The following is a 21846-nucleotide window of genomic DNA, read 5'->3' as shown; positions in this document are numbered from 1 at the left end:
GAAACTTGACATCTCTATTTATATACACCTTCAGCGACCCTCGGTCGATGGTCTTCGACCATCGGCCGATGGTCCTTGTCCCTCGACCGATGGTGCCTTCCATTAGTCGATGGTCTGAGTTGCCAACCAAACAAGTCGAAACCATCCTACGGCATTGGTTGAAGACATTAAACAATAATAAACCGTAACCAATATTCATACATGACTGAAATATAACAAGTATTACGATAGAAATATAACAAGTATTACGATAGAACGTTTACAATTCATAGAACTGGGATTACACACACTAACTAATACATTTCATAAATTATCATAGTACAAAATAACGTTCTTAAGAAAGCATCGACTTTTGATTCTAACGATCAATTATTGATATCGTAATTAGAGCTGAAACTCACACCTTAAAACCTCAAGGATTCATTGCTTTTGATGATGTCATTCGATCTTCCTGATTTTCTTTTTCTTGGTCTTTGTAGGTTTCTCAAAGATTCCTTGACTATACGTTGAACATATAAGATCAAAAAGCAATGGTAATTGTAGTGTCACAAATGAAGCGACCGGCAAACATGCTAATGAAGCTATCGGGATCAAGATCCATGCTCTTCCGTCTCCAAACATTAAATATAATGTCGCACTAAAGGCTACCATCAAGGAGGTAACCGACAAGAACAACATTGTTAAACCGAATATTAATCTCTTAGGTAACTTATATAAAAAGTCTTCATCACGAAAGCGTGTAGTGAGAATGGATAGAAATAACAATAAGGATGTTGTGGCTGTGAATAACGATATCGCATCTGATATGGCAAATATGATGAAACTGCGTTTTGAAGCGTAGATTGGTTTTCCATTATCGTCATTGGTTCCTCCAGGTACAGTAATGGCTGCTGCAAAAACTATTGTAATGATAAGTGCTGCCGAGATTGTGTATGAATCTGCAGTCTTTTTCATCCACTCTTCCCCTTCCTTTCTTAAATTTTCATGTTCTCTTCGAAAAATCATAAACGGTGTCTCTTGTTTATTGTTCTTTTCTTCATTGTCCGAAGGAAGACTATATTTCTTTATTGCCTTCAATAACCAACACAGGTACATTATTTGCTACTACTTAAGTAGTATTATATATAAATGGTTTTTACTAACGACGACCATACATAAGGGCTGTCGTTAATTTTATATGTTTTATATATTATTGTACATGGAGGTTATTATCAATTACAATACCTACATTTTAACAGGCAGTTATCAAATTACAATGTAAATTAAGCATGCTAACGATAGCGCAAATTTATAAATAAAATAATAGTTAAAAAAATAAGAACGTATTCACCTCAAACCATTGTAGCTCCCTTTGCATTTGTAGAGCTGCACCAGAAACAAGATTGAGTTTCTCTATAGGTGCCAATTTTGCAGCAAAGTGCAGAAGTTTGTTGCGTTCTGGGTTACGATTTACTTTACATACATGGTCTTCATGACTCAAACTCAGCTTGTGTATCAAAAAGTTGAACACATTTTCACAGCGATTTGTAAGTGCAAGTTGAGAAATAAAACAATTGTTTTGTATGGTCCAAATTGCTCGTGGAAAATACTCCAGGATCTCATCTACCACCTCATAAGTATCATTTAACCCTGCTCTAATAAAGGCTGGCCCAAAATGTAAAACCACGTCACTACTTTTCTTTAGTTTATCAACTTCATCCAATATAAGCTTCAGTAACATTAAAGTTTTTTTATGTTTCCTTTTGTCTTCTTGGAGCTCCTTGATGTGTGTTACTGCAATTTCAAAAAGTTTAGTGTATGAATAGATTTTTTTTGTTCTATTTATCACTTCCCATTTTCAACAAATTCATTTGTTAACTCACAAACGAAAAATCAAATTCAAAGTTGAAAAATATAAAATTTATAAAATAAGAAAATTAACTTTTGAGGCGTAGTAGGGAGTATTAATTAATGATGAAAACATTATTACCATGTAGTAGTGCAGCTTCCCAAATCGTTATATAAATCCTTCCGATCACTACAAGAAATATAATTTAATGTACAATTTTCACTACAAGAAAAGTGAACATTCCCGACGACACTTTTTCCGACGACATGTGTCGTCGGGATTAATACCGCAAAACAACAAAAATTCACTTCTTTGTCAGACTTTTCGTAGTTTTTTGTTGACCGACCTACCCCGACGACATGTCGTCTGGATAGAAGGTACAATAAATTTTCGTTTCCCTCCTGGTAATTTTCGTTTCCCTCCAGATACCCGATCAATGAAATTCAATTCATTAAATTTCCTATCCAGACGACTTGTCGTCGGGAAAGGGTCGTCGGGAAAAGAACTTGAATCAAATCCCCTTCAGTGCCTTCTGCTACTTCACTTTTTAGAAACTAAAACCCACAAAATTCCTCTCAAGCACACCGACGATTTCAACAAAATTAGAAGGTTTCTTCATTGTTTTAGCTTTCCCCACCAATTTCTCCTCAAACCCGCTCCAAGGTATGATTTATCTATCTCTTTCTTTTCTTTTCCTTTTTTATTTTCGAGATATTGTTGCTCAATATGATTATTTTTGGATTTAAGGTTTTAATCCATATGCTTTAACTCGTTTCTTGCGATTATGTGATGATTTATGAAGTTAGGGTTTGTATTTAGGTAATTTATTAAAGATTAAAGTTAAGGTTTGTGTTTAATTTTTAGATTTATTTATGATGCTTGGTTTTTATTTAGTTAATTTATCAAAGATTAAAGTTAGGGTTGGTGTTTAATTGTTAGATTTATGAAGTTAGGGTTTGTGTTTAGTTGATTTGTTAAAAGATTATTAGTTAGTATTTGTTAAAATATTGGTAGTTGTCATATGAACATTCAATTAAGTAATTATCATCATGTTAGCAATTCGTAAAGCTTCTGCTAACATCAAGTAATTTATCACCTCTGTGAATTGAAATAATATCTGCAAATTGATTTCTTCAATATATGTATCATTTTTAAACGCCACTGGTCTCAGTTTTAAGACTGGTCAACGATGTAGTGACCCGAATTTTTCCATGTTTTTATATATTAAATGAAATTAATATTTACATGATTAAATGTTTCCAACATGTTAAGCAATCAAACTTGTTAAGACTTGATTAATTGAAATAGGTTTCATATAGACAATTGACCACCCAAGTTGACCGGTGATTCACGAACGTTAAAACTTGTAAAAACTATATGATGACATATATATGGATATATATATATATAGTTAACATGATATTATGATAAGTAAATATATCATTAAGTATATTAACAATGAACTACATATGTAAAAGCAAGACTACTAACTTAATGATTTTGAAACGAGACATATATGTAACGATTATCGTTGTAACGACATTTAATGTATATATATCATATTAAGATATATTAACACATCATGATATCATGATAATGTAATAATTTAACATCTCATTTGATTTAATAAACAATGGGTTAACAACATTTAACAAGATCGTTAACCTAAAGGTTTCAAAACAACACTTACATGTAATGACTAACGATGACTTAACGACTCAGTTAAAATGTATATACATGTAGTGTTTTAATATGTATTCATACACTTTTGAAAGACTTCAAGACACTTATCAAAATACTTCTACTTAACAAAAATGCTTACAATTACATCCTCGTTCAGTTTCATCAACAATTCTACTCGTATGCACCCGTATTCGTACTCGTACAATACACAACTTTTAGATGTATGTACTATTAGTATATACACTCTAATGATCAGCTCTTAGCAGCCCATGTGAGTCACCTAACACATGTGGAAACTATCATTTGGCAACTAGCATGAAATATCTCATAAAATTACAAAAATATGAGTAATCATTCATGACTTATTTACATGTAAACAAAATTACACATCATTTATATCTAATCCATATACCAACGACCAAAAACACCTACAAACACTTTCATTCTTCAATTTTCTTCATCTAATTAATCTCTCTCAAGTTCTATCTTCAAGTTCTAAGTGTTCTTCATAAATTCTACAAGTTCTAGTTTCATAAAATCAAGAATACTTCCAAGTTTGCTAGCTTACTTCCAATCTTGTAGAGTGATCATCCAACCTCAAGAAATCTTTATTAATTACAGTAAGATATCTTTCTAATACAAGGTAATACTCATATTCAAACTTTGATTCAATTTCTATAACTATAACAATCTTATTTCGAGTGGAAATCTTACTTGAACTTGCTTTCGTGTCATGATTCTGCTTCAAGAACTTTCAAGCCATCCAAGGATCCTTTGAAGCTAGATCCATTTTTTTCATTTCCAGTAGCTTTATCCAGAAAACTTGAGGTAGTAATGATGTTCATAACATCATTCGATTCATACATATAAAGCTATCTTATTCGAAGGTTTAAACTTGTAATCACTAGAACATAGTTTAGTTAATTCTAAACTTGTTCGCAAATAAAAGTTAATCCTTCTAACTTGACTTTTAAAATCAAATAAACACATGTTCTATATCTATATGATATGCTAACTTAATGATTTAAAACCTGGAAACACGAAGAACACTGTAAAACCGGACATACGCCGTCGTAGTAACACCGCGGGCTGTTTTGGGTTAGTTAATTAAAAATTATGATAAACTTTGATTTAAAAGTTGTTCTTCTGAAAAAATGATTTTTCTTATAAACATGAAACTATATCCAAAAATCATGGTTAAACTCAAAGTGAAAGTATGTTTTCTAAAATGGTCATCTAGACGTCGTTCTTTCGACTGAAATGACTACATTTACAAAAATGACTTGTAACTTATATTTCCGACTATAAACCTATACTTTTTCTGTTTAGATTCATAAAATAGAGTTCAATATGAAACCATAGCAATTTGATTCACTCAAAACGGATTTAAAATGAAGAAGTTATGGGTAAAACAAGATTGCATAATTTTTCTTGTTGTAGCAATGTGAAAATTGGTAACAATCTATATTAATCATATCCTAGCTAACTTATATTGTATTATACATGTATTCTAATATATTATGTAATCTTGGGATACCATAGACACGTATGCAAATGTTTTGACATATCATATCGAACCATGTGTATATATTATTTGGAACAACCATAGACACTCTATATGCAGTAATGTGGGAGTTAGCTATACAGGGTTGAGGTTGATTCCAAAAATATATATACTTTGAGTTGTGATCTAGCCTGAGACGTGTATACACTGGGTCGTGGATTGATTCAAGATAATATATCAATTTTTTTCTGTACATCTAACGTTGGACAACTAGTTGTAGGTTACTAACGAGGACAGCTGACTTAATAAACTTAAAACATCAAAATATATTAAAAGTGTTGTAAATATATTTTGAATATACTTTTATATATATGTACATATTTGTTATAGGTTCGTGAATCGACTAGTGGCCAAGTCTTACTTCCCGACGAAGTAAAAATCTGTGAAAGTGAGTTATAGTCCCACTTTTAAAATCTAATATTTTTGGGATGAGAATACATGCAGGTTTTATAAATGATTTACAAAATAGACACAAGTACGTGAAACTACATTCTATGGTTGAATTATCGAAATCGAATATGCCCCTTTTTATTAAGTCTGGTAATCTAAGAATTAGGGAACAGACATCCTAATTGACGCGAATCCTAAAGATAGATCTATTGGGCCTAACAAACCCCATCCAAAGTATCGGATGCTTTAGTACTTCGAAATTTATATCATATCCGAAGGGTGTCCCGGAATGATGGGAATATTCTTATATATGCATCTTGTTAATGTCGGTTACCAGGTGTTCACCATATGAATGATTTTTATCTCTATGTATGGGATGTATATTGAAATATGAAATCTTGTGGTCTATTGTTACGATTTGATATATATAGGTTAAACCTATAACTCACCAACATTTTTGTTGACGTTTAAAGCATGTTTATTCTCAGGTGAATATTAAGAGCTTCCGCTGTTGCATACTAAAATAAGGACAAGATTTGGAGTCCATGTTTGTATGATATTATGTAAAAACTGCATTCAAGAAACATATGTCGATGTAATATATTTCTATTGTAAACCATTATGTAATGGTCGTGTGTAAACAGCATATTTTATATTATCATTATTTGATAATCTAGGTAATGCTTTTGAAACCTTTATTGATAAAATAAAGGTTATGGTTGTTTTAAAAACGAATGCAGTCTTTGAAAAACGTCTCATATAGAGGTCAAAACCTCGCAACGAAATCAATTAATATGGAACGTTTATAATCAATATGAACGGGACATTTAAAACGAGCAGAAAATAGGAAAGAGGTAAGTATTGTGCATTTGATAATTTAAATTAACAATTCATAAATAATGGCACCAACAGTTGTATATTAGTGTATCTCTTATGTGAGTTTGTGCTAAATTATGTGAAATTTGATATTTGATTGGAGCAGGTATCCAACAAGAACGATGATGTGCAATTAGTTGATTTTGTTGAAAGCTATTTATTAGGTGAACAGGTATAATTCCACCTTTAATTCTATAAATTATGACATGCGGTTGAATAATTGTGTTTTTTGCTCCTTGCCTTAAGGGGAAGACATTTTTTTCGTTGTGGTTAATAGGTTTAAGCGATTAGAAAGATATATGAATATGTTTCTCAATTAAGAAGACTCGGAAAAGGACATGGTAAACATGTTATAAATTATTTAAAATTGAAGTCATCTATTATACAGTTAACATTTTATTTAATTTTATTTAAAAAATATATTAGGAGTTTGGGATTTCGATCAGATGCACCTAATTGAAGGTGCTACTGTTTGATGAAGTGAAGTGCTAGGCTTTCGACTGTTATAAATGGTGATGTGCTATAATCCACGCCTACTATGCTTGGTTCAATTGTAAAAATTCCAGTTTTGATAATGACTACTATTGTTTTGTTTGATTGTTAATTATTATGTTTTCGAGTTCATACATATATATATATATATATATATATATATATATATATATATATATATATATATATATATATATATATATATATATATATATATATATTGATAATGACTACTATTGTTTTGTTTGATTGTTAATTATTATGTTTTCGAGTTCGTATATATATATATATATATATATATATATATATATATATATATATATATATATATATATATATAATAATAATAATAATAATAATAATAAATATGCTTTGTTTTGATCGTTTTTAATGTTTATTCATTTGTTGCAGGGAGATGCAGTTACAATAATGATGTTTATACAATAGTTTGACTAATCTGGTTATTAGTTACACTAACAGTTAATAAAGATGCGGCTTGTTAGTTTGTACTCTAGAAAAAGAATGCTATAAAGATGCAACTTATTAGCTACACTAAATGTTATTGTTTAGGATTGTATTAGAATTTTGAACGATTTGTAATCTTTTTGAATGATGTTAATATTTGTGATGTTATTTTAAATGTTAATCATTTACATTTATTTATATTTATTATATTATGGTATGTTTTTTGTTTTGAACATCTGTGCAGAAATTGTATTTTGTGTGACCAATTCGGCTGGACAATAGCTGTTTTGAAGCTGCTACAAAAAAAAATTAATACAGGCTTTCCATACAACATGTCGTCGCAAAAGGGTCGTCGCGAAAGGTGAATTTGACCAAAAATGTCAAAATCAGTCAACAATTGACTTTTTCATGTCTGACGACATGTCGTCGCAAAAGGTCGTCGCGAAAGGAGCCACTTGATCTTTGACTGTGTCAGTCAAAGTGGGTCCCACTGTCGTCGGAATAGACGCAAAATAGGCGTCGGGAATACCTTTTCGCGACGAGGCTTTAGGGACGACGCATAAGCGACGACATGTCGTCAGGATAGGGCTTTCTAGACGACATGTCGTCGCAAAATGTCGTCTGAGAAGGGCTCATTTGTTGTAGTGTTTAAAAATAGAGGAATATTGTTATGTATGACTTAACGATAACATGAATGACGGTTGTGAATAGAAGAAATCACACGAATAATTAAGACGTAAGATAGAATTTCAATAAACCTTACAAATTAGAACTTTCCATATTAATTATTAGACAAAACTTATGAATAGTATCAGGGATATTTTCGTCTTTTCACAAAAAAAATTTTTCCCTTTTCCCTTCTTTCTTTCAAGTAACACCACACAAGCCCCACACACTTTGTTAAAAAATTAAAATCGACCCCCAACACAGGGGGTTAAAGCGTCAAATCAAAATTTTCATAAAATATCTTAAATAAACTCCACTTAAATATTTAACAGGTCATATCTTCTCACTCGCAACGAGTTAAATTTTTCCGACACCATCTTAAACTCGAAATAATTTTATGAACACAATGTCACTAACTATACGCAAAACGGACACTTTTAAAAAAACGCTAAATATTTAGGGTACTATTCATATATGTTGATTTTTCACTCGCAGACTACGTAACTAAACACGATAAAATACATTAAAAATCGAACCCCCGGCGCGATGCGAGGGTTCGAAAACTAGTTAGAACCAATTGACCAATTAAATTAAACTAGTGTTCGAACCCTCGCTTCGCGCCGGGGGTTCGTTTTTTAATGTATTTTATTGCGTTTAGTTTGTAAATTTTTTTTGTGGCTAACGATGATGTTGTTGAAACGCAACTCGAGTCGAACTAAGGTATAACCCGTGAAAGATTTAAATGTTATTTAAAATTAACAATATATGTGCATCTCCGCGTTTCGCTATGGAGTTGTCGACTTTTAAAAATTTAATGGGGAATTAACGTGTATGAAAAGTACCCCAAATATTTAGCGTTTTTTAAAAAGTGCCCGTTTTGCGTATAACTAGTGACATTGTGTTCCTAAAATTATTTCGAGTTTAACGATGGTGGCGGAAAAATTTAACTCGTTGCGAGTGCGAAGATATGGCCCGTTGAATATTTGGGTGAAGTTTGTTTAAAATTTTTTATGAGAATTGTTAATTGACACTTTACCCCACTGTTTAGGGGGTGGATTTGATTTTTTTGGATAAAGTGTGGGGTGGTTTGTGGTTGAATTTGCAAAAAAAAAAAAAAACAAAAAGTCGAAAATACTCCGGGTACTATTCATTTCTCCTATGTCTTTTAGAATATAGGTATAGTATAATATAATATAATATAATATAATATAATATAATATAATATAATCAGAATAATGAAATGTACTATGTTGGTCAATATATGTGACTAACTAACTTACACTACCCAATCTCGCTTACGGCAGGGTGTGAAAAATGTAGTACGTAGACAACCCATACTTAGGAACGTAGAAATATTCTTTCCATAAATACCTCCCACAGGCCACAGGCTGGTATAAGAGATGTGTTGGGTAATCTTGAAGCCCAAGTTGTAGCCCGTTATCAGCAAGTAAAATAGCCCAAGTATGGCCCATTATTGTAGAAGTCCAAGCAGTAATTAATCCAAGTAATAGATGGAAGAAGTCAGACGTTGCATCGGAATAATTGGTCATGCACTTGATTTATTATTCTTAGTCCATGTTTGTGTTAGGGTAATATTGAAAGTCCAAAGTCAAGCCCAATATTGCAGCCCATTAATAAGTGAAGAGGCTCAGTTGACGTGATCCAGCAGTCCAAGGAGAATATTTAGTGCACAGTTGATTAATTTAATTGGATTACTATGGTGTACTTGGTCATCCTAGAAAGTAGGATATGGGAGAATAATACGCAAGTAATGGGTAACATGGAGTAGAAGTTATTTTGTTTTGTACTAGTTTTTAAATAGCACACTGATCAATATGTCTCAACCTTCATACAATGACCACCAATCCACATCCAAAATCTCTACCAATATCTTCGTCACTAACTTTCCTCATAATTTTCAATCTAATGATCTGCGAGATCTGTGTTCTAAGTATGGAAGGGTGACCGATGTCTATGTTGCCCGTAAATTGACGAAGAATGGAAGGCGATTTGCATTTGTTAGATTCCTAAACGTATCTTCAATCAAAGAAATTGAAAAATCGATCTCCTCGATCTGGGTAGGTAATTTTCACCTTTTCGCTTCTTTGGCTAGATTTGATAAATCGAATCCTAAAATTAATTATGATCGTTATGGCAATCATGAACCGGCTGTGAAACCGAAGGTTTATGATTCTGCTACTAAAGTTAAATTGCATGATTTTTCATACGCCTCTGTAGTGGGTGGTTCTAAACCTACTCATCAATTACACCCACTGAAGCGAATTAATATTGAAGATGATGAGTTAATTTCAATGGAAAATTCGGATTTAATCTTGTTTGGGAAGGCTTCCTTTCCTCCTCAAATTCCTTTTCTTAATCGCATTTGGCATGAGGAAGGCTTTGATTCTCTTAATGTGCAGTACATGGGGGGGACTTGGTTATGGATTGAACATCCGAATGTTGAATCTCGTACCAACTTCATGAAGAATCTTCTTGTTCGTAATTCGCTTTCTGAGATCTGCCCTTATTCGGACTCTTTCACTATTAAGGAACGATCTATATGGCTTGAATTTTCTGGATCACCAGCTGTAGCGTGGAACTACGATGTGTTCAATAAAGTAGCTTTTCATTTTGGCAAGGTTCTCTTTCAAGATTCTGAGTTGGAAGATAAAAAAAGTATTGGAAAGGTGTGTATCCTTACTACTTCACTTGATCCAATTCATGAACGAGTGATCATAACTGTGAAAAAGAAAGATTATGTTGTTCTTGTCAAAGAAGTAGGGGATTGGAGTCCATCAATTTTGAAGGTTATTAACGAATCGATGTTTGATAAATCTGAAGATAGGTCCCATGTTAATGATCTTCATTCTGATTCTTCGAGCCATGAATCACTGGAAGAAGGAGAATTTGTTAAAGACTCGTATTGTGACCCTAATACGAATCCTCCATTCTTTGAAGAACATAAAGAAGAAGAATTGGTTAACATAGGTAACGTATGTAAACCTGATAAAGTTCCCACTACTGGTGAGTACCCTATTCAGTATTATTCGGTGAACAAAGATGATCACAACGGGGAGACCAATGGCAAAGATACTGTTGATCCCAATGAACAGGCGCAATGCTCTTCTTCTCTGTCTAAACCTCCGAGTTTTAATGGGGTACGTTTTTCTTCCCCGAGAGTCTCTAATAATACACAGCGTCCACAATCTGTATCGTCTAGTATCGATAATTATCAGAACAAGAACCATTCAGAATCTGATTTGGCTGATCATATAGATAAGATAATCTCGGTTGGTATGACACTTGGTTATGATATGAATGGTAGTCAAGCAGATTTGAAGAGTATGTTGACTAGAATGGGTGTGTACAAACCTGTTTAATGAATATTCTTTCTATCAACATTGGAGGAGGAGCGAGTTATAATAATAATCAAAAATGGATTCGTAATATTTGCAACAAGTACAAAATTAATGTCCTGGGTGTACAGGAAACTAAATTAACACGTTTGGATTTGTTTATCGTTAAGTCTCTCTGGGGTAATAATTCTTTTGAGGTTGCTACCACATGCTCCAGAGGAAGATCTGGTGGCATTCTTACTGGTTGGGACCCTTCTTGCTTCATAAAGAAACGTATCATCTCTTATGAAAACGTTTTGATTGTAGAGGGTTGTAGGCACAATTGTTCCAATCGTTGTTTTCTGGTTAATGTTTATGCTCCGCAGGAAAGATCAAAAAAAGCTAGGCTTTGGTCTCTTTTGTCCGAGTTCATCTTTAATAATCAAGGGGAATACGCTATTTTTGGTGATTTTAACGTGGTTCGGGATGCTCATGAACGGCAAGGATCCATTTTTTGTCCTTTATCGGCTAATGAATTTAATCATTTCATTACATCTTCTGGATTGGTTGACATTTCTTTGGGTGGTCGGGCTTTTACTAGATCTAGTAAATCGTGTGATAGCCGAGCAAAGCTTGATCGTTTTCTTTTATCTAATTCATTTTCTGAGGCATATCCGGATATGGTTGGGCGTATTCTTCCAAATTTGTGGTCAGACCATTGCCCGATTGTGCTTTTTAACGAACACTTGGATTATGGGCCTACTCCTTTTAAGCTATTTGCTTCTTGGTTTTCGATTAAAGGATTTGAAGATGTTGTGAAGAGAGCTTGGAATGATCCTATTCTGTTGAACTCTTGTGTTGATAGCAACCCTTTTATAGCTTTTAAAAACAAACTTAAGTTTGTCAAGAAGCAATTAAAGACATTGTACAGCAACTACCACAATTCATGTGGTGCTAGAAAAAAGTACCTGTTAGAATCTCTAGATATGATCGATACTAATTTGGCGAATGGAGGAAACTATATAACTCTTTCTTATGAGAGGGTTAATATCCTTAATGAACTTGCTTTTATCGAAAAAGGAGATTCTCTCAATGCGGCTCAGAAAAATAAAAAGTTATGGAATCGTTACGGGGATGAGAATTCATCCTTTTTTCATACTTCAATCAAACGCCATAGGAAAAACGTTGCTATCTCGGGTGTTCTTGCTAATGGAGAATGGTTAACCTCTCCACCAATTGTGAAAAATACATTCCTTACTTTCTTTAAAGAAAAATTTTGTTATGCTCGAACTGTTAAATTGGATCATCCTAGTACAAATCTGAGTCCTCTCCCTACTCATATAGTTACTGATTTGGAACAGCCTTTTACGGATTTTGAAATTAAGAAAGCAGTGTGGGATTGTGGTGATGATAAAGCCCCTGGTCCCGACGGGTTTTCCTTTCGTTTCATCAAGTTTTTCTGGGAGCTTGTCAAAGTCGATGTGTGCGCCTTCATTCATAACTTTCATGCTACAGGTTTCATTCCAAAGGGATGTAACTCCTCTTTTTTCACATTGATCCCTAAGGTTGATAATCCTCTTTTCGTTAAAGACTTTCGTCCTATTAGCCTTATCGGGATTCAATACAAAATCCTTGCTAAATTACTGGCAAACCGCTTAGCAAAGGTTATTGATAGGATTATTAGTCGGGAACAATCGGCCTTTATTAAGGGTCGTCAAGTTCTTGATGGCCCTTTGATGATTAATGAAACCATCAGTTGGTGTAAGCGAAAAAAGAAAAAAGCAATGCTTCTTAAAGTTGATTTTGAAAAAGCTTTTGACTCGATTAGTTGGGATTTCTTGGTCGACATGCTTTCTCATCTGGGTTTTGGCCATAGGTGGATTATGTGGATCAAAGGATGCCTTAATTCTTCTTTTGCTTCGGTGTTGGTTAATGGATGCCCGACGGAGGAATTCAAAATCGGTCGAGGGCTTCGTCAAGGTGATCCTTTGTCTCCTTTTCTATTTCTAATTTGTATGGAAGGTTTACATGTGGCTATGATGGATGCTATAGAGCATAATATTTACAAGGGTCTTTCCGTGGGTGGTGATGATAATGCAGTCCTCATGTCTCACTGTTTTTTTGCTGACGACGCACTCTTTATCGGTGAATGGAGTGATGATAATTTTCGAAATCTCATCACTATTCTTGAATGCTTTTTCTTGGTCTCTGGTCTTCAAATTAATGTTCATAAATCAAACGTTCTTGGTATCGGTATTCCATTGGATGAAATTAATAGATTGGCGGGTACTTTTGGTTGCAAACCTGCTTTTTTCCCTTTCACATACTTAGGCATCCCCATTGGCGCCAATATGAACCTCATTGACAATTGGAAACCGATCATTTCAAAAGTTGAAAAACGTCTTGCAACGTGGAAAGTGAACCTCCTTACTCATGGCGGTCGTTTAACTCTTATTAAATCGGTCCTAGGCGCTCTTGGGACCTATTTCTTTTCTATCTTTAAAGTGCCTAAAGGAGTGCTCAAGTACCTAGAATCTCTTCGAGCGACTTTCCTATGGGGAGGCTCAAAGGAGGATCGAAAAATACATTGGATTAAATGGGATGATATTCTCAAGGCTAAAGAAAAAGGTGGCCTCGGGGTTGTTAGTTTAGAATCTCTCAATAAAGCTCTTCTATACAAATGGCGTTGGAGATATCTTATGTGTAGAGATTGGCTTTGGGTAAATGTGATCAAATCTATTCACGGCGTTCAACTAGATGGTTATTCCCCTCCTGTTAACAATGTTTATGGTGGAACATGGGCTGTTATTAATCGAGTTATTCTTGACATTCATGATAGTTTTCCCTCTGTTAATAATGTGTTGTCTCTTAAAATAGGTAACGGAGTAGACACATCCTTCTGGTACGACAAATGGATAAACGATATCCCTTTGAGGACCAAATTTCCTCGTTTATTTGCTTTAGAAACGTCTAAATTTTGCAAGGTTGGTGATCGTCATCATAATCAGGAGTGGATATGGGCTTGGCGCAGGAATGTTCGATCAGGTTTAGAAAACCAACAGCTGATCGACCTTTGTGCTGCTACTGATGGTGTTACTTTCTCGGAAAAACCAGACAAATGGGTTTGCAACTTGACTCCTGAAGGTTGTTTTTCTGTTAGCAAATTTCGAAGGGTGTTAGACGATTCTGATGCTTGTTCTCGTACGTTTCAATGGTGCAATTTGCTTCCTCCAAAAGTGAATTTTTTTCTTTGGCGTGCTAGACATAACAAGCTCCCAGATAAATGTAATTTATTGGATAGGGGCGTTGTGGTTCAAAACCTTTTATGCTCGTCTTGCTCGTTACAGGTTGAAGACTTTCCCCACATCTTCTTCGAATGTGAAATTGCTACTTGCGTCTGGGCATACATCGCTTCCTGGACGGGAGTTGATATTCCAAAATGGCAAACTTTTGATGATACGTGGCAATGGTTAACAGTCTCTCTTAAAGATCCGAAAGAATCCTTGGTTATCAAAGTTATCTGCTTTGCAACTATGTGGACCTTGTGGCGATTCAGGAACGGGGTCATTTACAAGCCAAACAAATTTAAGAAGTGTCATATTATAGATGCTATTGTTTTATCGTCCTTTGATTGGCTTTCTTCCCGTTATAAGAAAGTTAATCTTAATTGGAATGTTTGGTTACATAATCCTTTAATGTCGTTGTGATTCTCTAGCTTCTTGCTAGTTTTAATAAAATTTCCAAGCTGTTAAAAAAAAAACTAGTTTTTAAATAGCATGTTTTTGGTCATTAATAAAAGGTGCACAGAAAGTTAGAAAAAAAAATGTAGTCTTTTGGGTTTTGTTTGTTTCTTTTACTCTTTATATTTTGTTCATATATTAGAGAGTAACTAGTCTGGAGCAGCCCGCGCGATGCGGTGGAGGCTTTCAGCATGCATGCTCCTATTTAACGTAGCGTTCTATATGTACAGAGAGATAAACGGCCCATGTGTTAAGACCCATTTAGATGTCGGTGTGATTAGCGTTTTTAAAAAGGTATTCGTTTCGGACGTCGTTAGTCTCGTTTTGTTCGTAAAATTATTTTAAGTTTAATGGTAGTAGCGGTGAAAATTAATTCGCTATGAGTAGGAAGATAAGGTCTGTTGAAGTTTATGGTGAGTTTTCTTTTTGATTACATTAAAAATTGAAGTTACGCTTTTAACTCCTACAGAATTTAACAGCCCAATATAGTTGAGGGAGGGTAAGTGAAAATTCACATTGTGAATGGGTGGTGTTGAACGACAAAAAAATCAGGGGGAACGACACAAGTTTACATCTCTTATAATATAATAATAATAAAATGGGTGGTGTTGAACGACAAAAAAATCAGGGGGAACGACACAAGTTTACATCTCTTATAATATAATAATAATAAAATAATAATAATAATAATAATAATATATATATAATATAATATAATATAATATAATAATAATATAATATAATATAATATAATATAATATAATATAATATAATAAAATAATAATAATAATAATAATAATAATAATAATAATAATAATATAATATAATATAATATAATATAATATAATATAATATGATATGATATAATTAGACTATTTCTTACGCTTGTCAAAGAAGGAATTCGTTGTGTTACAACAATTACAAAGGCCCATTATGACACCGTTGTGCTCTACTTCGTTGTGAAGTGGTGGGTCGAACCATGATGCATACAACGGAGAATGTAAAATATGATTGGTTAGCAATTTATTTATTTATTTATTTATTAATTCAATACCAATTATTTTTTACCACATCACCCACAATATTCACAACACACACAACACAACATTTACCACATCGCCTCCTCAATCCCACAACAATGCCACGTCAGCAACAGGGGCATCTCAACAATTTAAAGGCTCTAGGCGAAAAAAAAAATGAGCCCACATACACGTTAAATTTTTTTACTGAGTATAAAAAATAATACTCCAATTTATCTATTTATTTACGTACATTGTACGAAATTTTTAACTATTAAAAACAACGTATTTAAACTTTAATTGACAATTTTTTATTTAATTTAATTAAATATATTGAGAAAAATATTTACATATTCAAAATTTTGAACCTTTTAAATTTTTAGGCCCTAGGCAGTTGTTTATCTTGTCTATGCTCGAAGACACCTCTGGTCAGCAAAAATCCCCCACAATACCACAACAAAATCAATTTGCGTAGGGAATGGTCTTATAAGCATGTTCCAACAATTAGTTTTATTAGTACTCCGAAATTTGTTAAATCTAATTGCTAAGTTTGAATTGGCTTTTGAGTGGATCGAAATGTTAGGAAAGATAATAATAATAATAATAATAATAATGGTCATATAGATAGATGGAGTCAAGGTTGCAGAAATCGGTTCTCGGGGAGTTCTCGGCAGGGTCTCCAAAACGAGAACTCGGAGAACTCGGGGAGAACTCGGGGAGTTATCGGCGGTTGACTTTCGTTGACTTTTGAGATTTTATCGAGTTTTTTCCGAGATTTGACTGATTTTACCGAGATTTGACCGATTTTTCTGAGATTTGACCGATTTTTCCGAGATTTGACCTATTTTTTGGAGATTTGACCGATTTTTGGTCGTTGACCGATTTTTTGACCGATTTCAAAACGAGTTCTCGCCAGGAATGAAATTCCGAGTTCTCGCCGAGTTCTCGCCGAGTTCTCCCGATTTTTGCAACCATGGATGGAGTATTGAAGGTGTGGTGTTAGTTGCTAACTTATAATTTTCTTTGACTATTAATAGTTTTGGTTGAGAATAATGAAAGTAAGGTCATGTTTGTTTTACACTTAATTAATTTAATACAATGAAATTTAACTACAAAAAAATTCGATCGCGCGTTGCTGCGGTTGTATTCGACGCGCGGTCGAATTTGGATATACGTTGTTTGGTACCTAATATATATCTAGTAAGTTGAGTTGTTTGTTGGACGTGTATGTATATGTATGTATTATAGCCCGAAATATTTAGTGTTTTTTAACGATGTCCGTTTCGCGTATAGTTAGCCGCATTGTGTTCATAAAATTATTTCGAGTTAAACGGTGGTATCGGAAAAATTTAACTCGCACCGAGCGAGAATATAGGGCCCGTTATCTAGTGTTTTTTTAACGATGTCCGTTTCGCGCGTAGTTAGTCCCGTTGTGTTCATTAGATCTGTTCGAGTTGAACGGTGGTCTTGGAAAAATTTAACTCGCATCGAGCGAAAAGATAGGGCCCGTTAAAAATTCGGATGGAATTAGTTTCTTTTATTTTAGTAAAATTATATATTTATGTTTTTTACTCCTGAAAAAGTGTAAAGTTGAGGGGCCGTTGTGTAAATTGAGTCGAAGTTGAGGGACCGTTTGTAGTGTGGACGGAAACTCAAAACGACAATCCGATAGAACTGAAACGGCGAAATCTGGCGCGTGTTTTAGTATATAGGTATAATATAATATAATAAATTATTAAAGGGTGTTCATTTTTTTTTTCCGAAAGGCAATAATTTTATAAAATAAAGACAAACTAGCAAGTAGCTAGAAAAACAACACGACACTTATCAACGACCTACATCACGAAATGACTTAATTAATTTTCTCATACGTCATACATATATTCAAACAAAAGGACTTAATAAGAAAAAAAAAAAAAAAAAAAAAAAACATACGGGGCCTAAGAAGTATTAAAAAATGTAGCCTTAATATCGAAGTCGTTTCACCCTTGTTTATCTTTTGTAAATTTATTTTATAGTTGAACTATCGTAAGTTTTGGGCCATTGTTGTTCCAACAAGATGTGTGTAACTTACTAATATATTCATTTTTTAGTGTATCGTGCTAGATACTAAATGAGAACACGTTGTACTTGAAATGAGGTAAAAGATATCAATGGTTTAGTTAAGCAATACTTTAGAAATCACAAACCTGAGTATATAAAGGCGGTATTTGTATGTTGGTTCTCGATATCTGAGATCTCTTGTGCATTCCATACATCATCGATCGTTGTAGGCACATCTTCAAAAGATAATCAACTATAATTTAGATCGTGATCTCTATATGAAAATATAGAAGTATATTGATTTAAGGATTTTTTTTTTTTTTTTTTCAAAATATATTAAACTTCCCAAAATTTTCTTCATTGTGAGGTGAACTTTGAAAATGTGTTATATATATAGTATGTAAAAAACATTAAAAAACGTCAATCACAAACACTTCATATATATATATATATATATATATATATATATATATATATATATATATATATATATATATATATATATATATATATATATATATATATATATATATATATATATATATATATATTGTGGTAGGATCAAGAGGGAAGTAACCAATCGGGGGGAAGCGGGGGTAAGCAAAAACTTTTTTTTTTTATCGTTTTTTGAAAAAACTTTGTTCACGAACATTATAGATGAGATGAAAATATGAACATTTAGTAGAGACACTTTGTAATAAATATTTTTATTTTGGCGGGAAAACGCTCGGAGAAATAATATATATAATTATCGTGTTTTTCGAGCATATGTTGAGGTTTTAGCTATTGGGTTTAGATATTAGGGTTTATAGGGTTTAGATATTAGGGTTTAGAAATATAGGGTTTAGGGTTTAGATTTAGGATTTAGATTGAGTTTTTAACACGAACGGTTTAGAGTTTAGGGTTTAGGGTTTAGGGTTTAGGGTTTGGTGTTTTGGGTTTATGGAATAAACCCAAAACACCAAACCCTAAACTCAAAATCGGGCTAAATTTAATTCACAAAACATGAAAAAAAAACGTTCATATTCTTCACGAACAATATTATCTTGAATGTTATTTTTATCGATCGTTTTCCCGCCTAAATAATAATATTCATCAAGAAGTGTCTCTTCTAAATATTCATATTTTCGTGTGATCTTGATGCCGGAAAAAAAAATTCCAAAAAAACGATTTTTTTTTTTTCATCCCCCGCTTCCCCCCCCCCCGATTGATTACTTCCCCATTGATCCTGCCCCTATATATATATATATATATATATATATATATGGTTATCATCAAGAGGGAAGCACTTTTTTGAGGAGAAGTGGGGGAAGTAATTTTGTTTTTAAATTTTTTTTTTCAAACTAAAAAATACATCTTGTGACGAATATTATTATTTTGGTGGGAAATCGCTCGAAGAAATAAATGATAACATTCATCATGAGTAATGTTTTAGTTAAAGTTTATTTGCATCGTTTTGTTCATCTTGTGTGAAGCGTTTTTTTCGAAATTTTGCCCGATTAAAAGTTAGGGGTTTAGTGTTCTGGGTTTAGTCCCTAAACCCTAAGTCCTAAACCCTAAACACTAAACCGTTCGTGTAAAAAATTCAATCTAAACCCAAAACTCTAATTTCTAAACCCTAATAGCTAAACCCTAATTTTTAACCCCCTTATTTTTAACCCTAATTTATAAACTCTAATTTTTAATCCCTTAAAAAAAACTCAGAAGCAAAATATTCATTGCAATGAATGTTATCATTTATTTTTCGAGCGTTTTCTCGCTAAAATAATAACATTTATCACAAAGTGTATTTTTTTTAATATTCATATTTTCATGTGATCTTAATGTTTAAAAAATAAAATTTCAAAAAAACGAAAAAAATTATTTTCTCCCAAAAAATTGCTTTCCTCTTAATTAAAACACTATATATATATATATATATATATATATATATATATATATATATATATATATATATATATATATATATATATATATATATATATATATATATATATATATATATACACACCAAACCATAAAACAAATGTTTTGCAACTTATATAGCTATATACGTATATGCAATAGTTTCAAGGTCGTTTGGCCCTTTAAAGTAACAAAAAATATTTCATCCATCTAAATTCAATAGTCCTCTTTTTTATTTTTGTGATGTTTCAAAATGACAGTCCACTTTCATAAATAAACAAAAATAATGAGGTAAAATTCTATTATACTATTATTTTATGCATGTAAAACAAAAAAGTAGGTAAAAGTACGATGTAAAACTGTAAACTAAATAAAAATTGATAATTACGTTTATTAAAATGTTGACCTTTTGTTGGTCAATTATTATACTGCGACAGAGAAAGTATGTAATTTTTTGATACATTTTGAAATCAGAAATCTCAATCTAAAATTTATGTGTGGTGAATTGTTAGACATGTTAATTTCTGAAGTTAAATATTATTGAGCATAAATTGATTAGCCAAAATTAAAGTTTTTTAACATTTAACATTAACATATTGAGTAAAAAAAAAAAAAATTTGAGTAAAAGAAAGGTAGATACGAGAATAAAGGAATTCTTGGTAACGGTTGTATCGTCTTCCACTTAGATATGCGTCCTGCTTATTTGCAATAGAGAGTAATGGAGTAACATTCATATAGTTTAATACAGCCAAGTGCGGGTAGTCCTTGACCAACTCATATGCTTCATCTGCAAACATTAGTTACATATGATTATACGAATAATACTTATGGGTTACCTTTGACTCTTTGAGGCATATCCTTTAATCACAAATTTAATAATCGATTTGATTTATTTACGAGAATGATCTTACAATTATTAATTATTAATTATGTATTATTTATTACATGTTGTATGATAATAAGTTACTATAGAACAATAAATAAAATGCTCTTTCTAATAATGCATTTGTTTTTCTTGTTTCTTGGTATTGCTGGAATTAGTTCCCGGCCAGTTCAGGTGTTTGTGTCTCTTTTTGATTTTTTTGATGTACTAGTTACTACATTAAGTTACTATTAAACAATAAGTAAAAAGCTCTTTTTATTAATGTATTATTTTTTCTTGTTTCTTGGTCTTGCCAGAATTGGTTCCTGATCGTTTCTTGGTCTTGCCAGAACTAGGTTTTAGAACAAACTAGTTGTGGAGCCGTTGATTCGCGCCAGGGGCTCCGTTTTGAATGCGAGTTAAAAAAAAGTCTTGATCTATTTTGTAAAAAAAAAACTTCGACATCTAACATTAAAGGGTTGTTCCTTTTGAAGTTGCTTCTTTTAGCGTTTTTTTTTTTTTTTTAAGTTGGTTGATCTATTTTGTAAAAAAAGGATGTTTTTCGACATATTTTGGTAGTATTGAAGGGTTGTTCATTTTATGAAAGTTGCCTCTTTTATTGTTGAGGAAGAAAAGAGAAGAAAAAAAAAAGAAAAAAAAAAAGTTAGTTGATTTTTTTGTAAAAAAGAATTTTTTCGACATGTTTTGGTAACATTGAAGGGTTGATTCTTTTACGGAAGTTGCTTCTTTTAACGTTAGGGCAAAAAAAAAACGTAAAATGACGAAAATACCCCTGATTACTATTGATGAATAGTGCAACAGTTTTTTGTCTATCAATATATATATAAATATAAATAAGGACAAAGGCACACAATTTTGTTGGGTTAGAACAAATTTCGTTCTACAACGAAAATTGTTCTAACACATACAAAATTATTCGAATTCACCTTTTTATGTTCTAATTTGGCCTTCTTTTAC

The 21846-nt window shown here is 32.5% G+C and overlaps 2 protein-coding genes across 2 annotated transcripts in view; both read right to left on the bottom strand.

Annotated features, from left to right (window-relative positions):
- Positions 1-438: 438 nt before the first annotated feature.
- Positions 439-2447, bottom strand: LOC139854805 (uncharacterized). The gene is made up of 3 exons (XM_071844087.1): positions 2390-2447; positions 1331-1773; positions 439-1071 (listed from the first exon to the last, which is right to left on the bottom strand). Exons 1-3 carry the CDS (start codon positions 2445-2447, stop codon positions 439-441), a joined length of 1134 nt encoding a protein of 377 aa, XP_071700188.1.
- A 15476-nt stretch (positions 2448-17923) lies between these two features.
- LOC139854804 (uncharacterized) overlaps positions 17924-21846 on the bottom strand; it is a 7256-nt gene continuing 3333 nt past the window's right edge. The window contains exons 3-4 of the mRNA XM_071844086.1: positions 18248-18337; positions 17924-17955 (exon numbers count right to left, since the gene is read on the bottom strand). Coding sequence (XP_071700187.1) covers positions 17924-17955; positions 18248-18337 — 122 coding nt within the window. The remainder of the gene's footprint in view (positions 17956-18247; positions 18338-21846) is intronic.

This window comes from Rutidosis leptorrhynchoides, chromosome 6 (assembly GCF_046630445.1).
Source record: "Rutidosis leptorrhynchoides isolate AG116_Rl617_1_P2 chromosome 6, CSIRO_AGI_Rlap_v1, whole genome shotgun sequence".
NCBI lineage: Eukaryota > Viridiplantae > Streptophyta > Magnoliopsida > Asterales > Asteraceae > Rutidosis > Rutidosis leptorrhynchoides.
The sequence above is the reverse complement of the archived record's forward strand: the minus strand, read 5'-3'. Positions and strand labels throughout refer to the sequence as shown.

What these genes read in the sequence shown, in the direction of transcription:
- LOC139854805 (XM_071844087.1), bottom strand. Translation starts at nt 2,447, where the DNA reads ATGAAGAAACCTTCTAATTTTGTTGAAATCGTCGGTGTGCTTGAGAGG. An exon ending in GCTTGAGAGGAATTTTGTGG is followed by an intron (nt 1,774 to 2,389) that starts GTTTTAGTTTCT and finishes TTGAAATTGCAG; the next exon opens with TAACACACATCAAGGAGCTC. An exon ending in GGGAGCTACAATGGTTTGAG is followed by an intron (nt 1,072 to 1,330) that starts GTGAATACGTTC and finishes TGGTTATTGAAG; the next exon opens with GCAATAAAGAAATATAGTCT.